A 25,307-nucleotide genomic window follows, 5' to 3' on the forward strand; every position below is an offset into this window, starting at 1 on the left:
TTTCATCACAAGTTGAAGCAAGAAAATATTTTATTTTGATGTACATTTTAAATATGTATTTTACTATTTAAATTTTAATTATAATTGTTTACTATAAACATCTTTGCTGATTTTTACTATGCTACTGCCAGCATTTGCCTCATCCTCCAATTGTCCCTGAGTTAATGGAACCAGAATTTGGGCATTAAGGAACTTCTGGATGTCCAGTGCCTGATGATGCTTGGTGACACAAATGTGAACTTCTATAATAAAGGAAAAAAGCTCATTTTCCCCAGATCTCTCAGGCACATCTATGGCCCGCCCAAATAGCTGAGTATGAGCTTGCAAAAGCTTAGATGAGGGAGCACTGCATTTTGCAGCAATTAATTTTGCAAAGGAAGCAGTCTGTTTAAAGATGCCTGCAGCACTCACTAAAATGGGGGTTGTTTTTCAAGGCTACCAGAGCTGCATTTGGCTAAGGCTGGCTCATCAACAAAACAACAATGCTAAAATATGGCCTCTTGGGTTTTGCAAAAGAAGGGACTAGAGGGGCAATGAATTATGCTCACCTGCTAGAACTGGGTGAAGGCTGTAATTGTTTAGCCCCCTAGCACAACCCTGCAAGGGTTAAAATGACAGAGATATTAGTTTGTGATGGCTAAAATTGTTGGTTTGAAGCTCTCGGCAATACGCAGAATGTTATTTACCGGACTTGGTCGATTTACTTCTTAATGCAATAATGACCTGTGAAATGAAACGTGAGCTAGACAATTGTTCCTCATTGTTTCCAGTAAAACATCCTTTCATACCCCATTAAACCACCATTAATTCCATATGAAAGAGAGTCACGCACAAGCACCCTATGGTCTCTTTCTTTCTTTCTTGGACTTTCTTGCCCCCATACTTTTATTTTTTCCTTCTTCTTTGTAGTTCTTCTTTTCTTTCCATTTTCCTCCTTATTCCAATGAAATATGAACATAATGGGGTACACGATGAATAATTCCTTTTAAGGAAACCCTGAGTCACATCTCTTCCAAAACAGGGGCAAGGTTTCAATTGCTGTGCATCCGCATGGCTCTTCATTTACCTTGGAACTGAAAATAGCAACAGAAACAGAAAAGTGTTTTGGAACAAGGAGCAACTGTTTAGTCCTACTTAAAAAAGATCCAGATGCCTATTCCAGATGATTGGGTGTGGTGAGCCGCTTCTGCCGTTTCTGCAGACTATGGTCGCCATTACAAGATGGCGCTGGCTTCGCTGTGGTCTGTGACAAACAACTCCTTATTTGGGAGAGTTGGCGCATGGTTTTTCACCACCCTATGAGAAAGCTCCACGTGGCAGCTTCGCATTGGGGCTTGAGATGCTTTATTAAGGCTGGGAGGGGCATCCGAGAGAGAGAAGAAGAAATATCAAGGGCCTGAATAAACTGCTGAAAGAAGATTCCTGAGTTGCGTCTTCCTTGCGGGCAAGGGGTCGCGACAATTGGGTGCACATCCTCCATGTTGGTGTGCTGACTAACCACTAGTGGGGAAGCCAGCCAGGTCATCTGACCCCTTCACCTGCCTGGGGAGGAGGCCCTATAGCAGAAGCACGAGTGGGTCACGAGAAGCCCAGCTATTTTATAGCAGCCTAACTCGTTTTCAAGTACTTCCTTTTATTTCTGGATCAACCTTAACTTTTCCATAAAGGGCCGAACCAAGAAGAGCCAAGCCACAGGGCATGCAAAGTGCTCCTGTAGTATTTCTTCTTTCTGACCTTCTTCTCCCTGCAGTAGCACACCTGGGGGTTATCTTCATTTTGTTCACTTCATGATGGGAATTTTTAGCTATATCCGGCTTGCTCTTTGTTATTAGCATGGTCCCTACAGCATTCTAATTTCTGTCCCTGTGGTTCCATTGCCTTCTCCTGTTTCTGTAATCAAAACTTCCTTAGCCTCTTTCTCATTGCGATGCTTATGGCTACATTTAGAACCCACCTGGATAATTTATCCAGTACATCCTCCCACCTTCAGATCCTTAACTTAACAAAATCTCTTTTGCCACAGAGGTAACATTCATAGGTACTGTGATTAGGAAATGGATATCTTAGTGCCATAATTCAGACTAAGATGCACAGTGATTCCAGGAAACCAAGATTAAACACACACAAACAAAACAAACATGTACACACACACACACACATAATCTGAAAAGTATCCTAAATCACTTGATTGCACACAAACATACAATCCATCAAAAATGTCATCTCACCTTTGATTGTTTTTAAATAACCATTCTTATTTTAACTTCCAGTTTGAGAGTTAAAAAATACATCATCACTCTTTGAAATTCTCAGTAATTAATTTCCCCATTTCTTTCAAAATTGTTCCACATAACCTGAATTGTGCTTCAATAGTCAATAGGTTTATAGGCATAAATTCTGACATTTATCTATCTATATGATACCTATCTGGTAATTAGAAAGGCCAGATTCTTTATATTCCACTTTCCAAACTGGGTCCTTCATGCTGGGGGATTAATGGTGCAAGAGGTGGAGCACTAGCAAAGGTTTTCTTTGCTTATGACATGGAGAGAAAGCTTTGTAGACCTACCATATGAACTCACTGAATTGTTTTAAAGTGGGGCTCATCACCTCACTCTTTGCTAGATGCTTCCTATAAAAAGTATATCCACATTTCTTATGCTACTGTTGATATTAAGGAGGTCTCAGGACAGGATGACCCCTTTAAGATCATGCAACCTATGGAACCAGACTTCTTATACTTGATCTAAACTGGAAGGCTGAGTGCAGTTCAGACCAGATTTTTAGTCCCTGTATTAGGATGCCTTTAATAAAAAGGTAATTAAAAAAGAAATCAGTAAAGTAATTAGTGAAGTAAATAAATGATTAATGGCTCATTTAAAATGACTGTCATTTTATTTCTTTTAAAGAAAAAGCAAATGAGTAACCCTTTACTCATCAGAGTAAGCCCATTCTTGTGGGGGTTTCATGTGGCAGGGGAGTTTGCAGAGGCTGCTTGTACTTCAGGGGACACACCGTATCCACCCAGGAGGAAGGAAATCTCCCTGCTGCACAACCTTGGAATTTACTGGTGATATCATTCATTCATGTTACATTTTCCTTAGAATGCTTAATAATAATAACACATGATGGTAACTCTCTCTGCCATCAGATTATAACCTCCTGGAGGGCAGGAAAGATTTATTAAGCTAATTTTATTTTAACTTAACCAACACATCTTGTTCTCTATTACCATCTAATAAAGGTCTTACCCAGTGCCTTTCACATGTTAGACACTGTGTTAGTGCTTTATTTATCTTTACAATAACTTAGGAAGTTATTGTATTATCTTTCATATTATTTCACCAGAGGGAAGAGGTACCACTGAGATATTCAGCAGGGGTTGGAAACTCTGGGATTGCAGCTACATTTTGAATATGAAGAAACTTAGCATCTCACTTGCTAAAGATTATATAGCAAGTGGTAAAACCAGGATTTTTGTCCAGGTCTTTCTGAATTTAGTGTTCAAGCTTTTATTGTAAGTACCTATGATAATTCCTGCATATAAGCTCTGTGGAGAACATATAAGTAAGATTCTATTTTAACTTTAAGATAACAATTTAGTAGGAGGGGTAACCCAAGTAGTTACTCCAATAACATCAATGTATGTATGCGTAAATATATATACCATATTCCAAGAGCATTTATTGGTATAGTTGGTAGGATTTTGGCAGAAAAAGAAAAGAGATTTTCATATTGAGTTTAGGCATAAATAAACAACTCAGTTTTACAAAACATGAGGCTTTTCCTTTGGATGCAGTATTGAAAACATGTTGAGCAGAAAGAGAGGGTGGAGCCATATTAATGGAGAGACTTTACTGTCCAACCAAAATACTAATAACACTTGTGTTTTTACTTCAGTAACCATTGAGAAGGCCTTGAAGATTTTGGAACAGAGGAGGAGCCTATAGGAAGCTAGGCTATAGAGCACAGCCTGTAGGAAGATTGATCAGGCATCAGGAAACAGAATGAAAAAATAGTTTGGAGCATGGACCAAGTAGAATGACTCATGAGGATACTGTCCCAATTGTTTAGATTTGGAGGAAATACATTGACTTGGAAGAGATTGATGGCAACTAGTATGGAAAGGATGGAATAGATCAAAGAAATAAGAGAGGAAATCAAAGTTTCCTTACTTCTGACTTTTGGGGACTGTGGAAAAGAATCAACAGTGTCTCTATTGTCCATAGACAGCCTATTTTGGAGGATAGAGGTTGCAAAAGCAGATATGGAGGGATGAGAAAGAAGAGTATGATTGCTTAAGCTTTGCTTTAAAGAGTTTGGAGTGCCCACCTTATGGAAGAGGAGCCAGTGAGATATTCATCAGGTGGTTGAAACCTCTGGGATTGGAGCTTGGTAAATAAATTGCAGCTAGAGTTAAAACTAAAATTTATCTGGAATAAAGTGGTAGCTGGAACAATACAGTAAGTGAGATTGGTAAAGAAAGGGGAAATAAAACTAATGGAATGAAGAACTTGGGAAATACATTTTAAGGCAGGAGAGCCTTTATTTGAAGGTGTTTGCAAGCAGATGAGCAACATATAACATTTTATTGTTTGTCACAGAGGCAAGAGGGCACAAAGGTATCACTATCCACTGGGGAACCAAAGCTCTCGCTGCATGTTTACCTGTTTAGTTCTAACCTGCTTTAAGGAAAATAATAACCCTCAATGAAGATGAATTGGGGGGCATTTAAAGAGAAGAGATGCTGGGTCAATCTTCTTCACTGAAGGAAGAAATAGGTGCAGATACACTGTGCTGTGAAGGATTGGTCCTTCTTGGCCTTGCTGACCCTCAAATACATTTCTTATCTGAAAATTTTCTCTTTTCTAGTCTAAAATGGCTATTGTTGCTTCCAGAGCTTTTCCTTTAGGAGGTTCAAGTTAAAATGTGCACACTTATTCACTTAGGAAATCATTGATTCAACAGATACTTATTGGACATTTCCTGTGTGCCAGGTACTAGTGTACAAAATGACACCTTGTTATAACATTCTATTAGAAGAAGTAAACCATAAGAGACAAAGCACACACACACACACACAAATGTATGATTGCAGCTATTATAAATGCTATAAAGAAGAAAAACGGGTGTGCCATAATTGCATCATAGTTAAGAATGCTGATGGTGGTGGACAGTGGAGGGTGGCTAGTGTTCATGGAAGTGCACACTGAGACCAACATGGAGTTGGAGATGGCCAGGTAATGTATGGAGGAAAAAGTCTTCTAAGCAATGAGAATTTTTTGAGAAAGCCCCAAGTGAGAAGAGCCTGAGCATTAAGAGGAGAGAAGGGTAAAGGACTGATGGAGAATGGAAAGCAGATGAGCAGCCTGCGACAAGAATGGGAACCTGGAGGGAAGTCAGGTCCTGAGGAGTCTTGAGGGACATATTTTAAAAAATGGAATTTTGTTCTGCTCTCAACAGAGGCTTATGTAATTTACTTGGCATTTTTAAAACTCGGGAAGGAAGAAGTTTGTGAAAGTAGATAAGAGAGGAATGAGTTATTAGTTTGATCTCAGTGATCCATAATGGCAATGTGAATTATTCCGGTGGCAGTGGAGACTTGATAACTTTCTGAAAATTATTGAAATCTTAGCATAATATAAAAATATAATTCATAGTAGAATAGATTAAGGATGTTTCATTAGCAATGCCCACCCCCCAACCATGCACTCCTGTGGAGGAGCTTTTCTAGTGTTAGAAATGCCAAATATATGTCATTCATGAGAATCATTGAAGTTGAAACATTCTTAAAATATACACAGTAAATTCTCTTTGAAGACCTCCTGTGTGTGTGTGTTTGTGTGTGTGTGTGTATTTGTGTCCTGGGGATTGAACTCAGGGGCTGTATCCCCAGCCCTATTTTGTATTTTATTTAGAAGCAGGGTCTCACTGAGTTGCTTAGTACCTTGCTTTTGCTGAGGCTGGCTTTGAACTCATGATCCTTCTGCCTCAGCCTCCTGAAAAGCTGGGATTATAGTCGTGCACAACTGCTCCTGATGAAGATTTTCTGTTTCTTTCACAAAAGAGTTATGGATACAAGCCATGTATACAGGAACTGGATTAGGCTCTGGGGATGCAAATATGAGAAAAGAATGATCTTGTTCTTGAAGAGCTGCAAGACTTGTTTCTTGATGTATGTGGCCAAAGTCACTACACCCGGCCAAAAACATAACTATGTTTTTACTAAAAGAAAGAATGCCATTTAAAAAATGTAATTTGTCCAATTAAAAGATTGGAAAAATGTTCTATTATTATATAAAGAAATATGATTATTTGTAAGGTAACTTACAACTTATAAAAACAGTAACTTTTTTTCATTTGGTTCTCATAAGAATTCTTTAGGTCAGTGGTTCTCAATGGAGTGGGAGAGTGATTAATGTTAACTTTGTCTCTGTGTGACAGTGGGAAATATTTGAAGATAGTTTTATCTGTCACAACTGCAGAGATTGCTCTGGGGACCCAACAGGTGGAGACCAGGGAGGCTACTAAGCATCCTACTATGTGTTACATAGCCCTCCTCAATAAAGGATTATCTAGCTCCAAATGTTAATAATTCTGAGATTGAAAATCCTTGTTCTAAATTCGATTTCCTTTTTTGATCTATAGGAAAAAATTGCCTAAAACATAATCTAACTCTTATTTTGGCATGTTCTGTATTACTGTGTGTTACCTGTTTCTGAAACTTTTAACATCTGACTGACACTGAAGTCCAATCTGTGTAAGTACTTAAATTGGCTGTTCTTTGCACATTTCTATGAAGCTGTCATGTCAGTATATTGGCATGTGGTCATTCTTGTTAGCTTAGAGTTTCATAAGCCTCTAAGGACTATGTACTGAATTAAGTAAGGTGGTGAAATGTTTGGAATGGCTTAAGTACACACAGTATAACTCCTGTACCATGTTACAAGTAGTTAAATGATAATTTCTCACAACATAAATAGGAAATAAACTGCAAACACATGATCATTGAATTTGTATTTGCTTTTGTCTTGATGCAGGGTGCTTGAATCTATCATTGTGTGGAACTGCATTATCAACTTTAAATGCCACTTCCATGCTTTTTTATTTGATTATGTCTCCATTTATAGTTGTTCTCATTTTATGTGAAAAAGCAGGAAATATCATAAATCACTTTCATTGAGACCATCTCTATTTATCTATAGATCAGATGGCAGATAATAAATGTTATTTAATGATTGTGACATAGTATGGCAGTATAATCTTTTCTCCGTGCTCAACTTCAGATCCCACCAGGAATAACCTTATTGCTTAAACTTCAAGTAGATAATCTGCAAGGGAATTTTTAATATTTCTATGTGTCCTCTAAAATTTTAACTCTTAGGAAACAGTGACTAGATCCACATTTATAGTCTGCGAACATCAGTAGTACTACTTGTGATTCAGTGGAAACACAAAGACAACATTTCCCTGGATTTTTCTTTCCAAGAGGAAGTAGTAGGTGTGGGTGAGATTCCTAGAGTAAACAGCATTCTGCACATTGTTGGGAGAATGTGGTGCACACCTTGGAAGAGTGGTTTAGAGAGGGAGCAGGGCTTGCTGGGAGGCCAAGTAAGCCTTGGTTCACTTGGCATGATTTGAAGGAAGCTGGAGAGTGGTTCCTTTCCCTCTTACAAGGTCTGTTCAACTTGCCTGCCCACTGGGCTTGAATTCCAGCATAAAAAGTGGATCCTTTGGGTATAGTAAAGATTTTTTGTGTGGCACAGGCCACTATTAAAATGTTAATGCCTGAGATGAAGCAGAAATTTTAACCATTAGAAAATAACTACTTAGCCAAGGTTTATTTAACCTAAGTTTTCTCTGCTGGGTCACCTTGTCAAGTGTAAGGCCCTTTGCATTGAGACACATGGTGGTACTTGAAGTGAGAATTAAAAAAAAAATAAAGTCTTTTTCTCTCAGTCTGGCTTTTGCCTACATGCTGGCCTTGTTTCTTGACAGAGCTCATCCCTCTGAACCCAGGCTACTTTCTTCTGCAATGGTGCTGTATGCTTTCATGACTGTGTCCGGCTTCTCTCTTCCCAGAATCTCCTTCCTTATCCTGCCTGTCAGGAGATCACTTACTCAAAATATTAATCAGGGCAAGGAAGTGAGTCACAACCATGAGAACCGTAAGCAACAGATCGATATTTGGCTTGTGCCTCTGGGAAGGACATTGCAAACTCTAACAGAATTGAAGAAGTAGAAGAACCAGGCCCTTGAGGACTAACAGGAACTGAGGCCAAGGACAAAATGCTGCTGACATCTCTCTTTCTCTTTTGTGCTTACCTCTGCTGCTCATGACACTTAGCCTCATTTTCTCCTGCGGTCCAAGAGCTTTTGTTATACACAATGGTGGTGAGGAAGAGGGGGAATAGACTCAGTTATCCCAGCTCAGTAAGCCCTGGTGAAAACACTTCTTTTTCAAGATTTGTATATCAGACCTGGGTTAATATGGATAATTCTTATTTGGCCACTAGCACTTCAGGATCAATCACTAGATCCAAAATAATGGAGGAATGGTATTGACAAGATTTCAGTTCTAGATCTCTGTGGGAGAGGTCAGGATCCATAACCAGGAAAGGGAGGAAGAGAAGACATGCAGAGCAGCCAGGCAGCAGCTTCACAGTCAGCCCCACTCAATACTCCATACCCAGCTGAGCAGGAGCTTTGTGCTGCTTTTCTTTTCTTTTCTTTTTATTTATATATGACAATGGAATACATTACAATTCTTATTACACTATAGAGCACAATTTCTCTGGTTGTTTACACAGTATATTCACACCAATTGTGTCTTCAGACCTGTATTTTGGATAATAATGACCATCACATTCCACCATCATTAATTACCCCATGCCCCCTCCCTTCCCCTACCACCCCTCCGCCCTATGTAGAGTTTATCTATTCCTCCCATGCTGCCCCTCCTTATCCCACTATGAATCCAGCCTCCTTATATCTAAGAAAACGTTTGGCATTTGGTTTTTTGGGATTGGCTAACTTTACTTAGCATTATCTTCTCTAACTCCATCCATTTACCTGCAAATGCCATGATTTTATTCTCTTTTATTGCTGAGTAATATTCCATTGTGTATATATGCCACACTTTTTAATCCATTCATCTATTGAAGGGCATCTAGTTTGGTTCCACAGTTTAGCTATTGTGAATTGTGCTATTATAAACATTGATGAAGCACTATGCAGATTTAATGCAATTCTGATCAAAATTCCAATGACATTCCTCATAGAAATAGAAAAAGCAATCATGAAATCCATTTGGAAAAATAAGAGACCCAGAATAGCTAAATCAATCCTTAGCAGGAAGAGTGAAGCAGGTGACATCACTATACCAGGACTTAAACTATACTATAAAACAAAAATATAATACAATAATAACAAAAACAGCATGGTATTGGCACCAAAACAGACTAGTAGACCAATGGTATTGAATAGAGGACACAGAGACTAACCCACAAAATTACAGTTATCTTATATTAGACAAAGGTGCCAAGAACATTCACTGGAAAAAATAGCCTCTTCAACAAATGGTGCTGGGAAAACTGGAAATCCATATGCAACAAAATGAAATTAAACCCTTGTCTCTCACCATACACAAAACTCAACTCAAAATGGATCAATGACTTAGGAATACAACCTAAGACCCTGCATCTAATAGAAGCAAAAGTAGGCCCTAATCTCCATCATGTGGGATTAGGCCCCAACTTCCTTAATAAGACTCCTGTGGCTCAAGAATTAAAATCAAGAATCAATAAATGGGATGAACTCAAACTAAAAAGTTTATTCTCAGCAAAAGAAACAATCTGTGAGGTGAATAGAGAGCCTACATCTTGGGAGCAAATCTTTACCCCTCACACATCAGATAGAGCACTAATCTCTAGAGTCTATAAAGAACTCAAAAAGCTAAACACCATAAATAAATAAATAAATAAATAAATAAATAAATAACCCAATCAATAAATGGGCCAAGGACTTGAAGAGACACTTCTCAGAAGATGACATATAATCAATCAACAAATACATGAAAAAATGTTTATCATCTCTAGCAATTAGAGAAATGCAAATCAAAACCACTCTAAGATTTTATCTCACTCCAGTGAGAATGACAGCTATTATGCATACAAACAACAATAAGTATTGGAAAGCATGTAGGGAAAAAGGCACACTCATACACTGCTGGTGGGACTGCAAATTGGTGCAGCCAATATGGAAAGCAGTATGGATATTTCTTGGAAAATTGGGAATGGAACCATCATTTGACCCACCTATCCCTCTTCTCAGTCTATACCCAAATGACTTAAAAACAGCATACTACAGGGACACAGCTACATCAATGTTTATAGCAGCACAATTCGCAATAGCTAAAGTGTGCTGCTTTTCTTAAGTTAATGTGAGAATAGGCTCTTCTACCTTGAACTTCTACCTCTGAATAAACTCAAATTATTGTATTATTTTTTGTACATTTGAACATATTTACATGATTCTTTCTGAAGTTGGTGATGGGTATTTTTATTGTTTCATTTTAGTTATACATGACAGTAGAATCCATTTTGACATAATTATAAAAGCATGGAATTCATCATGTTTTAATTCAATCCCTAGTACCTCTCATTCCCCTTCCTCCCCAATCCCCTGTTCCCTTTTCTCTATTGATCTTTCTTTCATTTACCCATAGTTATTTTTTTAAATTAGTTTCTTATGAATGTGCACAATGGTGAGATTCACTGTGGTATATTTATATATGTACATAGGAAAGTAATATTAGATTCATTTACTGTCTTTCCATATCCCATCCCGTCTCTCTTCCCTTCATTCCCTCTTTGTGTATTGGGTGTACCCTTTTCTCCAAGTCCTCACCAACATTTATTTTTACTTGCATTCTTGATAATTGTCATTCTGTTTGGAGACAGATGAAATCTCAGTGTAGTTTTATTTGCATTTCTCTAATTGCTAGAGATATTTAACATTTTTAAATATATTTGTTGACTCTTTCTTTCTTTCTTTCTTTCTTTCTTTCTTTCTTTCTTTCTTTCTTTCTTTCTTTCTTTCTTTCTTTCTGTCTGTCTTTGAGAAGTATCTGTTTAATGCCTTTGCCCATTTATTGATTGGGTAGTTTGTTTTTTGGGTGTTAAGTTTTTTGAGTTCTTTGTATATCCTGAATATTAATGCCCTATCTTTGGAGCAGGTGGCAAAGATATTCTCCCATGCTGTAGGCTCTGTCTTCACACTCTTGATTGTTTCCTTTGCTGGGAAGAAGCTTTATAATTTGATGCCATCCCATTTTATTGATTCCTGATTTAACTTCTTGTGCTTTAGGACTTTTGTAAGGAAGACAGTTCCTGAGTCAACCTGTTAGGAGTGTTGGACCTATATTTTCTTCTGGCAGGTGCAGGGTTTCTGTTCTAATTTCTAGGTCTTTGATCCACTTTGAGTTGAATTTTGTGCAGGATGTGAGATAGGAGTTAAATTCCACTTTGCTATACATGGATTTCCAGTTTTTCCAGCACCACTGCTTAAAAAGGCCATTTTTTTCTCAAATGTATAATTTTGCTACCTTTGTCTAGTATGAGATAACTGTATTTATTTGGTTTTGTCTCTGTGTCTTCTATTCTATTCCATTCATCTTTATGCCTGTTTTGGTTCCAATGCCATGCTATTTTTGTTACAATAGCTCTGTAGTATAATTTGGAGTGTGACATTGTGATGTGTCTTGCTTTGCTTTCTTGCTAAGGATTTCTGTGGCTATTCTGGATCTCTTTTTTTTCCAATGAATTTCATGACTGCCTTTTCTATTTCTATGAAGAATGTTGTTGGAATTTTGTGGAAATTGCATTGAATCTGTATAGTGCTTTTGGTAGACTGGCCATTTTGACAACATTAATTCTGTCTTTCCAAGAACATGGGAGATCTTTGCACTTGTTAAGTTTTCATTAATTTCTTTCTTTAGTGTTCTATAGTTTTAATTGTAGAGATCTTACATTCACCTCTTTGGTTGGTTAGATGGATTCCCAAGTTTTTCTTTTTTTCTTTTTTGAGGCTATGATGAATGGTATAGTTTTCCTAATTTCTCTTTCAGCTGATTCATCATTGGAGTGTAGGAACATGATTGATTTATGGGTGTTTATTTTGTATTCTACTACTTTATTGAGTTCATTTATGAGTTCTCAAAGTGTTCAGGTAGAATTTTTCTGGGTCTTCTAAATATAGGATCATGCCATTGGCAAACACAGATAATTTGATCTCTCTTCTCAGCTCCTCCATCTAGGTCAAGAGTGTGGCAGTGACTCATAGGAAGGATGTGGTCAAGCTACGTTAAAAGAAAACCATTTCAATCTCATACCTCTCTTTTGTTAGCATATCTGGGCAAAGCCTTATTCAGAGAACATTGTTTTAGTCTTCTGTTGGCCATATATATATATTTGTTTTTCAACAAATAACTTAAGACCAAAGTACCTATAAAAATAATCTGCATTCCAGCAAAAGCAGCTTTAGTAACTTTGCTCTCTTATTTTTAAAAACTTATTTGATTTTAAAGAATTCCACCTTTGTGCTATAAAGACAAGCATAATGAACATGTGCATACCCACCATCTACCTCTAGAAGTATAACTTTTCAAAGCTTATAAAGACAATTGAAGCCACTTTTGGACTTTCTGCTTCTAATTGGATTCTTTTCCCTATCCCTGTGGAATTTGGCATCTCTCATTCCCTTATATTTCTTCTGATTTTTCGTTAGGCATGGTTACAAGAGGAGAGAGAGAGAGAGAGAGAGAGAGAGAGAGAGAGAGAGAGAGAGAGAGAGAACGAATGAACCAGCATCTACTGTAGGTAGGCATGTACCCTATCAGCAGCATGATCTGAGGTCAAGTGACTCTATTAGGTGACACATTTCTCTCCATGTCCTCCTAGAGCTGGCACTGACTGGATTGCTATTGTTGAATAAATAACAAGATATCCTCGACAGGCAAAGTGGGATTGTTCTCAACAAAACCAAAACATAGCTCCCAATTTTGCTGAAGGAAATGGAAATCCTCCAGTGTATTTCTTTTGTGTCCTTCATCAAACCAGGTGTTTCTCAGCATCCTGTTAATAAAATTTAGCCTTTAATTTTAATTCTGAGCATTCTAGGCATCTGGGAGAAGATACATAATTGATAAATGAAAATCGTGATGATCTTTGAGAGCAGCTCAGTCTGAATTCCGGCTTTTTCTGTGTTAGTAAGAATTTCTTTCCCAGGTTCTTCCTGTCTTTCAGGAAGAAGCGCAGTGAGGTGGAAGGAGCTTTAGCATTCTTGACTCTCCCAGTCACCTTTGGCAAGTCATTTATGTTCTTTGAGCTCATTTCCCCATTCGTGCCATGGGCAGGCATGCTAATAATGGTTCTGCCTGCTCTTCAGGGTTGCTTTTAGAAAAATAAAAGACAATTTACATGGATTATAAAACTATAAAACCTAGAGGATATATAGCTTTGGTGAATGATATTCTGTGTTCCATCCTGTAATTAGGAATGATGGAAATGTTTACTGTAGTGGAGTGGGTTTTTTTTAGACTTGAGATTCAATCATAGAATTTTAATTAATCATTTCCACTTTATGTATGATATAAGCATTTAAAAATGGTCTTATATTCATGTGCTTTGACATATCCTTATCCAGAATCCAGATGTTAAAAATCTGCTTACTGATTATGTAACAAACTGGTAAATGTGAATCTTCCTCATCTATTATAACTTAGCAGAGACTCTAAGGTCTAATGACAAAATAACAGTCTAGAAAACATTTGCCTTCAAGGGAAGATTTTGGAGTGTTTGCCCTCTCTATGCAATGTTCTGCAATGATGAAAAATTTCTGTCTGTGCTGTCTAACATGGTAACTGACAGCCACATGTAGGAACTGAGCACTTATAACATCACTAATGAAACTGGGGAACTTCATTTTTTGCTTTATATTATTTTCAATAATTAAAATTTAAATCTACATAGCTACATGTAGTAAGTGGCTACTATGTTGGACAATGCACAGTAAGATCATCTCTTTGGGGCTTGTAAAGGAAGTGGCTGAAACCTAGTGTGATCTCTGTTTATCTGGCCCATCCTGTATCTCCAGTACACAGGAGGGGGTGAGAATTCATTGCCATGAGAGAAGACTGTGGGGAAGATCATTTGTAGACAGTTTCATTGTGTTATGCATTCTCCATCTCTTCTCACAGCAGGTGGAACATAGTGCTTGCCCTCATATTTCACACTAAATAACTTGGTCTTCAAGGCATCACTAGCAGAAATTTATAGATAGAGATTGTTGTCTAATACTCAGAAAACTCTACAACTAAGAGATTGGTTGAAGCAACTTATGCTGAAGAAAGCTCCATGTCCAGCTTGCTGAGCAAAAAGACACCTGGCCAACTAGACCAGATATGGGCCTGTTAGAGAAGTGCATTATGGATCATGTTGACAGGCACCCACCCAAGAGGATGAGGTCGCGTTAAGTGAGTTATAGACATCACACAAAAGGCTACCAGAGAAGTCTTAAAATGGCCAATTGGAACAGGCACTTCCCATGCCTGGTGGATAAGTGCAGATTCCAAGGTTAAATCTTTGTTGAACCAACAGAAGTTTCTGATTCCATAAAGGGTCCATCCAGGCAAATGTATTACCAACATTTTTAGTCAAGGATGATCTTTTTCACACTGTATTGCACTCCCTTCTCTCAACTCCAGGCTCCAAGCTCAAACCTAGAGAACCAGAGTCCTCAAAGTAAGTGGAGGAGGAGGAATAAAGGAAAATGGTGAAAAGTCAACCCAAATTCCCTCCTGTCCCTGTCACTGAGACGATCTCAGGCAGAGGAAAGTAAGAGGTTTTTGAAAGGATCTGAGATGATACTAGATTGGTTTGAGATTTTTCATATTTGAAAGTAATCAAAAAAATTGTATCCTCTTCCTAGAGTCTAATCCCAGGATCTGAGAAAAATCATAAGACAGCATGAGTTTAAATGATAATTGTTTAGAAATACTAAATCTCCTCCCTTGCACCTGCTGAGTCTGGCTCATTCAATAAACTGATGGAAATAATAAGGATAATTAATTGTGCATTATTAATGTAATGATAAATAGCTAACATTTGTAAAGTGTTTGCAAACTGCTAGTATTTGGGGGTTGTTGGCAGGGCTGGGAATTGAACTCAGAGCTTCTGCATGAGAGGAAAGTCCTCTGTCACTGAGCTATAAACTTAACCCCCTGCTAGGCTTTCTTCTAAGTCTTTTATCTGTTTTAACCCCTCAGCTGAATATTCATGTGGGATTTATTCCTGTACATCTGAGTTCAGATATGAGGACCATAGACTGTCTCAGTCAGGCTAGAAATTTCAGTCACACCTCTAAAAAGTGACTATCCTCTACTATTAGTATTTATCAAATACTTCACATGTACTATTTCATTCATTACTTTAACAGTACTATAAAATTAATATGCATTTTATCCATCATTTTGAGGAGTACATTGAGATTCAGAGAAGCAAAGCCAGTTTACCTAGTGCAAGGCCTGATCTGTCAGACCTCAGTGCTTTGGTCTTTGCCAAAAGACCAACTATATGGGCAGAAAAGGCTGATGATCACCTAGTTTTCTCTTCTTGAAAAGAAGTATGTGAATTATAAAGAATAAGAAGTGTTTTGCTCAAGCAAAATTAAAAATTTAATATATTCAAACACTGTAAACCACATGGAGTACTAAATAAGGAATAAGTAACAATAAATGGGTTTCTCCTCTTGACTTAATCTTGATAAATTCTTAACTTCAGTGGGGAGAAGAGTATTCAGAAAATGGCTCAAATTCATGGTCGATGTGAATTACGGCAAATACACTAAAAATAAAACCAAGGAGAACTGTTCATTTCTGACCCCCTCGAGTACTCCTGACTCTCTCAAATCTTCCTCTCCATTTTATTTCATTGTTGTTCTTGAAATGAATTTCAAAACCCAAGAGAGGAATAAGGCTCCTACCAAAAAGAAAAGGAAGAAGCTATGCTGTTACGGTTCAGTGTATTCTGAACTCTTGAAATTTGGGGACTATTTATACTTCAAGACAAATAGAGATCATGTTAACAATAGCAGATGTTTCAAGGAAGGATAGAGTTTATTATAGGCTCGTCTATGTGGGATCAGAAGCAATAGGCTCTTCCTGTGGAGGAAGTCGGTGGGCAGCTGCAACTTGGCTAGAGAGAGCTCATTATTGTATTATGGTCTAGGCTGAGAGCACAGTGTGGTGCCCATCTCTGTTGGTGAGATGCACGTGCAGCTTCACTACTCTGAGTACATTTTTCTTATTTGTCCCAGGCATTACTTCCAAATCTGAGTAGGTTACTCAAATGTGAGGAAAACATGTAACTATTTTGGAGGGCACAGAAGATGCCTCATATTTGCAAATATGATTGGAAGCATTTATCTTTCTCCCCCCATCTTCTAAATATTAGCATTTAATAAAATACACATTTCTTTCATTTATTTTGAACTCCCTCCAAAGCCAGCAAATACCAGAACCTCCAATGTTATGATAGGATAGGTTCTTTATTGGTTTGTTTTCTTTTCATTCTTTCTGTTTTTACTGTGATTCTTTTTCATTATAAATCCTTATGTTTCCAACTCAAGGAGCCTGACTAATCAGAAGGGCTTCCAGCAGAGGTAGACAAATATTCTCAACATGGTCCTGAGACCCTACAGATGCAGATAGCTCTGCTATTCACAGGAAATGAAGAAGTCAGGTCCATCCGAGACAGGGGATTTCCTCTTCAGATAAAGTTTGTTAGCTATTGAATATAGTTCTATAAAGCTGAGGGATAGAGACAAGATGATTTCAGATGGTGGAGGAAATGGCTTCTTCTTATCCTGGATGCCACCAAAAGCAGGGCCCAAGACCAAGCCATGCACATAGGTTATTGATTTGGGAAGAGGTCCCAGGGAATAGGAATGAGGGACAGCAGTAGTAAAACAAAGTGGAGGAAGCAACTCAGGATGCCTACAGGAAGCACTGACCTTGTGAGGTTTTTTGAAGACCCTTACAAAAGGTATTTAAAAACTGTTCATGGGCAAAGGGAGAAGACAGAGATTGATGTCTGTGATTGGCCAAAAATATCTTGGTTACACATGTATGAACACTAAGTGGTTCACCTAATGCAGTAGCATCAGAAAGGCCCCCTGGGCAGAAGGCAAGGCACAGTTAACCTTCTCTTCATGGAACTGGGAGCCACAGCAAACTGGAGTAAGAGATGGGACTGAGAGAAGCTGAAGTAGCATACAGGGAGTGGCTAGTGCAACCTCCAAAGGAAATGGGTATTATAATTCTTAGTCAACTTGGAAAGGTCGGACATAAGCCCCATCTGTATCACTTTTCAGCTATGCATTCCTGCTCAACTTGTTTGCCCCTAGCACTACTAGTTTTTTCATTTTAAAATTTCTGAATTGGTGGCACTTCCTTCATCTGATTGTTTGTAATGAGGAGAAGAGTTACATAAGGTTAGTGTCTGTCTATACATCATACATGGTCAGTTCTAACATTGTTATTGATAATATTAGATGTGTATTTGATGAGTTTGGACTAGACCTCAGACCAGTGATGGCAAGACATTTAGAAAAGAAATGAACGGGAAATTTTAAAATATTTTCTATTGGATAGGGAAGATTCACGTATGCCTAAAGTGGAAAATAGATTTCAGTATGATGAGCTGAAGCATAAAAATTCAAAATGATTTCTAAATCATTTTAAAAAGAAATAAAATATAAATATGATATTTGATTATTGTGTATTTAATATTGCTGAAGGAGCTTTACACACCGTAGCAACATTTACTTCCCTGGTCTTCCACATCTGTATTCACAAAAGAAGGGCATTGAGTCAGATGTGATTTCAGTTCCTAAATTCTGTATCCTCAAATGACTCATCATTCCCAAACACTGATTAGTCAGAACAGCCGATTCTCCATTTGGCATGACTGTGCATGGCACACACAAAAAAAGAACTTACCAAAAAGATATTCATTAATTGTAAAATATACTGACTATTCCAAACTCATGATAGATTGATTTCCAAGAATTTGGTTATTTTCCATGTGTTTTCACATAACGACCATGTTAAAAATAATAAGCTCATTTCCAGGTCAGTAAACAAAATGTATTTTAGTTTTTATGTTTCATAAATGCAGTATTTTATTGATAAGTTTTCTGGATTCTGAACACTACTTGTTATGATGATTCTTTTCCCAGCAGAAGAGTTCTGCCATTTTTATACAAAGGTCACTACCGTCTCTACATCAATGGTCTAGGAAATCCCTTCTTTCAGACAGCTGGGCCTATAACATTTTCTAAGTTTCTTAACTTGCTCCAAAGTAGGATACTTTTGAGAGGGAAAGAAGGAACTATTAATTATTTGGCTGGGACAACGTGCATAAGTAATTATCGTTTTGAAAAAATTAAGATAAATAATAGCCCTAGTCTTATACCCATGGAAGTGCTCTCAGGATCTATATGTGAACCCCAGCAATGTGAAAGACGTTATTTATTTTCATTTTCATTTTGGCTAATTAAAAAAAAATGTTTGCTGAGATTACCACGTACTACACACTTGGGATACAGTATGATAACGATGGATATGGATATGGTAACTCTAGAGGGTTTAGAATCCAGTGTGAAAGAGACGTTAAAAGAAGCTAATTGTAATATAAAGCATGGATGTGATAACTGGGAAATTCAAGAACATCAAGGGACACATAGTGGAGGAAACTAAGCTTACTTATATCTAAAGCAGGGTTAGGAAACTTTTCTAGAATGTGTCAAATAGTAAATATTTTAGTTTTTAAAGGCTACTGTTTGGGGCTTGAAGGGCTGTATATGAAATTCAATCTGCCTGGAGAATAGCACATAATATTGGGATAGGAATAATACGTTCTCAGAATATCTAATAATCCATGTTAAGCATTTTGACTTCATCTTAAGAGTGGTGATGATTTCACAGAGAATTTTACATGAAGAGATATTATGATCATTTCTACAGTTTAAAAATTATGTTCTGAATTTCCAGTTAAAGTAACTTGGATGGGGGCAAGAGAGGACACAGAAAATCCAGAAGGTAAGGAAGCAGGAGAAAATGAGGCAGCACAGATTGGAATGATAATATGAGAAATACACAGATTCAAATGGGATTTTTCTGGAGTGAAATTGGCTGGCCTTGTGACTGATTGGATTTAGGGGATCACAAAGACAGAGATGCAAGGACATCTCCCACGTTGCTCCTTTAATAGTGAGTGGTTGGTGGTGCCGTGTGCGGAAGAGAACAGGTTTGGAGAAGAATTCAGTTTTACATTGAATATGCTGTACATTCAAGCAATGTAGAAGGAGTCAGATATACAGCTGTGTACATAGTTTACATGAGAAATAGAGGATTTGAGAATCCTTCAATGGATGGCAGCCAAGACCAAGAGACAGAAGGAAATTGTCTATAGAATGAGAAGAATCCCTGCCTCATGCTGAAGCAATGGCTAGGCAAGGAGGATCTTACAATGCATATTCACAAGGAGTATATAGATGTGAAGGAGGAATTCAGGGCAATTGTAAGGTCACTAAATTCCTGAACTGAAAACATTTCAAGGTGGGTTAGATAATAGTGTCAAGGACTGCAACTAGGGAAACACAGTAAGCTTTGATCACCAAAGAGATCACTGGATCCAGTAACAGACCTCACTGGTGATCTTGATATAAGCAGGTTCAGAGAGATCTTAAGACTGGAAGTCAAACAGGAATGGGTTGGGGAATAGGAGTATGCAGATATGCTGAAAGTAAAGCCTTTTGTTAGGAAGTCTAGCAAGTACAGAATGTTTGGAATTAAGGGAGACAGGATAGTAGCTGGGGTTAATGGGAAGGGGGAAAATATTTGTTAAGACTGGGGAGATCTTGGATATACTTTAAAGCTCACAAGGACATGTAAGTAGACATAAAGAGCAAGATTGCTTGAGAAATTGGGAGGATGTGGGACTCAGAGTACATACAAGTCTGCTGAGGAGGGCGACCAGGGTTGCTATCCAGCCTGTGCTCTGCTCACTAAGGATTGCTTCCTGGCATGACTGCATTATACTGGAGATTCCTTGTTCTCTTTTGCAGACTGTTATCCTTTGGACTAGAAGAGATCTTAAATAGAAATAGAAACATCTTAAATGAGGCAAAAGAAAGAAGAAAGAATGAGCAAAATGTGGGTCGTTGTTTTTTTTTTTTTTTCAAATGTCATTTTCAGTTTCAACATTCTTCATTAGGGTGAGTTTCAAACTTTTTGATGGGACAATCATCCTCTTTCTCTTAATGTCAAAAAAACTAATCAGAGTATCACAGTGACGATTGTTACTTATTATTGATATTGGAAATATGCATTTTGACAATAGATACCTATATATTCAACAATTCTTTTAATTTAACATGTTTTAGTAATTGCCATGAAAATAAAAGTTGGAATCTATGTGTTAAAATACTATATTTTCCATTCTTTATGATGCTTCATTACTACATGAATTCTCTAGTACTTTGTAATAATTTTAAAGGTTCAACTTATAGCATCTCCATCATTGTTCAAACCCAAAAGTTAGGGTCTGGGCTCAAATGCTATTTTAGACAAAGGCAGAATAACATACACATATAAAACAAATTGTTCGTCCTTGGCTATCCAAAGCATTGAAGTAAACTTCATTCATATTTTAGAGAAGAATCACACTTTCTTAGACGTTTCATAATAAAGAGTTTTACCTGGGATTGGACTACGGGAAAAAGGAAGGAGTGGACAGACAAGGAAGTGAGACACAAACCGTCAGTGATTAAGTAAATAGAATTTTTTTTTCTTGTGTCTATTGGCTCCTCTTCCACCTTCTCTTTGTCTCATTTGTCCTTTTTCTCTCCCTTACTTACTATTTATGATACCAGTGTCCTACTATGGACTGATTCTGAAGTGGAGGTAAGAATTAGAAGTGGTGTCTGTAAAGTTGTCCTTTACAGGAATGGGAAAGTATGTTCAACTTTAAGTAGAAATGAAAAGCACCTTATCAAAGGTGCAGTATCTCTCAGACAGATTGAAGCATTACTTCTAGTTGTTCACATGCACAAAGAGGCACATATCTATGGGGTATCTATAAAATGTGACTGATCTGCCTCCACTCTATGTAGACCTATGAGGACAAGAAAAAGAATTGAGATGAGATAGTAGCAAACACTACAAACACAGGCATCAGGGGTTTGTTTCAATTGATGAAGAAATTTCCAGAGAGGAAAGTCACCTAGGAATCACTGTGAGACTTAGATTTTCCCACTTCCTTCCTTCTGTTATTGTAAATTGTAGGGGGAAATTACAATTGATTCCCATAAGTTTAGCCCTGGGGCATTTAACATTTGTAACTGCCTCCTGTATCACCTTAATAGATTTAATTTTGATCCATGTTGGTATTAAATTTAAGTTGAATTTTTTATTCTTAGAAATTGATACTCTGTGTATGATGCCCCTCTGTGTATAAGGCATAAATGATAACTTCAGCTAGTCAAAGCCAGTAACTAATCAGAACTCTTATTTTCTGACCATATCTACACACATCATTTTTTAATTATCAGTAATGATTGAATTCAGGGCCAGCTCAGGAAAAACCATGAATCAGGTAAAAAAAAAAAAAAAAAAAAAAAATTTTTTTTTTTTTTTTTTGCATTTGCCTTCTCACTTTCTGTTTCTTCTTCAAGCATCAGTCCTGGCCTCATTTCCAGTTGTTACTTGGATATTTGCACTTTAATAGAAAACTGCTGCCAGTAAAAAGCCTTTAAGGCCCAACTAAATGAGTGGACTTTTAGATGGAAATGGGACCCTATGGGAGAGACATTTCCTAGAGAAGGGCAGCCTTCCATTTGTGCTGCTGGCTTTGCAGGTGTATCACATCGGGTTCTGAGGAGTTGCTCCAAGACAGGGTTTCTACTTGTGTCTCAAAACTATTTTTGTGAGTCTTTGACCCGACATCCCTTGGGGCTAGTGTCATATCCTTCATCTCTTCATAGGCAAAATTTTCAAAGAGCAATCTGCCTTCGTAGACTTCCTTACTTCCCGGTCTCTTACCACTGCACTGTGGTCCCTTCCCCATTTTTTTTTTTTTTATGATATTGCACTGTGAAATATTAGCTACTGCCAAATCGACTAGATTATTTTGCCCTTATTTATGTGAACTTCAGGGAATTTGACACTGAATCCACCCCCTTCTTCTTAAAATTCTACCTTCCTTTAATTTCTAAGGCAGTGCACTCCCCTGTTGCTTCTTCCCATCACTACCAGGATAACTGAAAAGTGGCCTGAGCTGGGGACATGTCCATCAGCAGCCCTCATGTCCTTTGCTATGGACAATGGAGTTTTCTCAATTCTTATATCAAGTACTAAGCACATGAATCTCCAAATGTTCCTTTGACCTGATCATATTTCTCTTTTAAAAGAGAAAGTTGGGAGCCAAAATTGTCCCAGCCATTCCTTCTTTCTCATATTCTCCACCTGAATCCTCTTACACTGTTATCTTCAATGTTAATGTTCTCTAAGTTCTTGTCGTTAATATCTTTTCTTTCTCCTCTTTCCTCTCTGAATCACATCAATGCCCTGGCCTTTGACTCCCAGATCTTTGCTGAGGACTCTCAACTCTCTACTCTACCCTGACTCCCACTCCCAGCCTCAGGCCGAAATATCAATTATCTATCCAACATCTCCATTCTGGTTGTTTCAGATTGCCTTGTCCTCAACACTCCACTCTTGACTCAGTCTTCCAAATCAGCAGTCACTAATTTGGATGTGGCCTTTCTCTCTGATTACTGCTTCCCTCCAGTGTTGGCATGGCTGGCGTGACAGTGTGACAAACAATCCTTTGAGAACATATCAGGTTCAAATGAAGGTCATTACTGAAGTGATGTGAACAGCCTGCATTGCCTCAGAAACTGCAGAGCATCTTGACTTTGTATGTGTGTTTATTGTCATCTGAGGTTTCCAGAAACTAACACAAAAAGGGTAGACATCCGCATCCTTTTGGTATGGAACAGGGAGATGCTGAAGTTATTATCTGATTCATATCTGAAGAAAAATGGGTCCAAGTTTCTTTGTAGTTCATCAGTCAGACATGCTGCTCTATTTTAGGTCATAGTTCACCACAGAGCAGCTTTGGAGGGAGGAAACTGAGAGTTTGGTTTCTTTTTAAATTTATGTAAAAAGGTATGGTTTTAATTCTTGAAATTACTAGGAGAAAGTCCTGCTTTAACTGGGGCCCTCAGAATCTTAATTGTTAGGAGAAAAGAAACTGTATTGTGATAGTTGTAGTAGAAACATAAAATATATCTTAACTATGTCCTCATTGTTCCTTCTGATTTAGTCAAAATCACCTGGAGTACCCTGGGATTCCCAGTGCTATACATCTGTATAATGAAAATGGATCAGAACAGTCATGCAGTAGCAATGCAGCCATTCTTAATCAATTAAGTATTCTAAGAACCAGGGAAGAATTAGATATCTGAAGAAAAACCTTCAACAGTGTTTACAGAAGACCTCCATCTATGAACAATAGCACTTTATACAAATGTTTATGGAGCACCATGTATATACATTAATCATATCACATATTACATGCAATTATTGTGCTTTGTCTTTCTTTCTTCTTTGGGATTTTAGCAATTTGAGTGCAGGGAGCTATTTGTCTTGGTGCCTTCTTTATCCAGGACAGATTTAAGGAAAATTCAATGCCAATTAGTTGAAGTCAAGTACAAGCAAAGAAAAAAAAAAAAAGAAAGAAAGATGGATTTTTGCTAGTTTTGAGTCCCAGAGAAAATGTGGTACATTTGAATTCTTTATTTTTTATTGAGTTTTATATGAAAAATGTAGAACAGTTCTGCTAATTACATTGAAATATGATAAATCTGATATAAGTTTTGAATTCCATAAACAACAAATGGTGGAAATTTGTTTTTTTCTTTTCTTATTATACATGTATGTGTATATATTATTATTAGTTTTGCCTCTTGACCCACAAAACCTAAAATACCATCTGGTCACTTAGAGGAAAATTTTGTTTGATTCTTACTCTATGAAATACTCAGATGAATTCCTATTAATTTGAAGAACTAATTAGTTTCAAAAAATTTCCCTAATGCAATATTTTAACACTAGCCTAGATTTTAAAATCATAAATTTTATGTCACACTTGTATCTATGTCTGATCCTTCCGTTTTTTGTTTATTTGTTTCTTTTTGGTCCTACGGATTGAACTCAGTATCTTGCCTGTGCTAGGCAAGCACTCTGCGCCTGAGCCACATCCTCAGTCCATTTTATTTCATTTTGAAACTATCTCCCTCTAAATTGTCCAAGCTGACTTTGAATCTACAACCCTTCTGTCTCAGCCCACACATGCCTGGGATCACAGGTGGCAACCCCATGCATGGCTGGTCTAACCCTTCTTATATGTCTCATTTTTCTTAGCAAGGGATGGAATCATTATAGATCCTTAGTGAAAACTGGCAAGTTTGTATATTTCTTTAGCTGAGTAGTCTTAGGAAAAGACTGTACCGTATCCCACTAGAATTTATATTAGTGGAATCTTCAAAAAGTAATATAAACAAAAGTATTTAAAATGAGGATCATTTTAAATGACTTGGTTGGACTATAAGAAACATATCCAGAAATAAATGGTGAAAATTTCAGAAAGATTTAAATCTCTGCCTAGCATTAGAAGTTGGTGAAATCTGGTCTAGGGTATCTGTCGCTCAGTGGTAGAGTACTTGCCAAGCATGTGCAAGACCCTAAATTCAATCCCCAGCACCACAAAAACAAACAAATGAACAAAATGAAAAAAGAAGTTGGTGAAATCTATGACTGACTGACAGGCAGTGAATTCAGCTTGTGAGATTTCTTTGGATTAATATCTCAGGACAAATAAGCTAATTTTTGCTTAATTCTAGTTTAATAATTTAAAATACAGCATTACCAGTAATACTAACTATAAAAAAATTTAGTTAACTATATAGCAAAGGAAATTTCATTGTGTGAAATATAACAGAGAGTTAAAGTCTTGGGTATTTAAGACTAGTGTCTTAATGAAACGTTTTTTCCTTTTGGTTACAGGGAAGTCCATACTAATCTCACTTGTTTAAGAGAACATGCATTTTCGGCTGCCTGGATGAGGCAAGTTGTGTTGTAAATCTTGCCTAAATTTAGCTTGAGTAAACCAGTCAAGAATTTA

General features: G+C 37.4%; 1 protein-coding gene across 6 annotated transcripts in view; it reads left to right on the forward strand.

Moving 5' to 3' along the window:
• Nucleotides 1–25,307, forward strand: part of Pkhd1 (PKHD1 ciliary IPT domain containing fibrocystin/polyductin) — a 420,823-nt gene that overhangs the window by 325,056 nt on the left and 70,460 nt on the right. Inside the window, exon 61 of one of the 6 annotated variants that reach the window (XM_046458598.2) lies at nt 20,188–20,369. The exons of 4 other annotated variants lie outside the window; for them this stretch is intronic. In XM_046458598.2, coding sequence (XP_046314554.1) covers nt 20,188–20,207 — 20 coding nt within the window. In that variant the 3' untranslated portion in view covers nt 20,208–20,369. Of the gene's footprint in view, nt 1–1,021; nt 7,014–20,187; nt 20,370–25,307 lie in introns of those variants that run through there. One more of the 6 variants, XM_046458596.2, reaches the window with a different exon arrangement.

This window comes from Marmota monax, unplaced genomic scaffold, assembly GCF_021218885.2.
Source record: "Marmota monax isolate L192 unplaced genomic scaffold, Marmota_monax_Labrador192_F-V1.1 WCK01_AAM20220418_F8-fsc00191, whole genome shotgun sequence".
Classification (NCBI taxonomy): Eukaryota; Metazoa; Chordata; class Mammalia; order Rodentia; family Sciuridae; genus Marmota; species Marmota monax.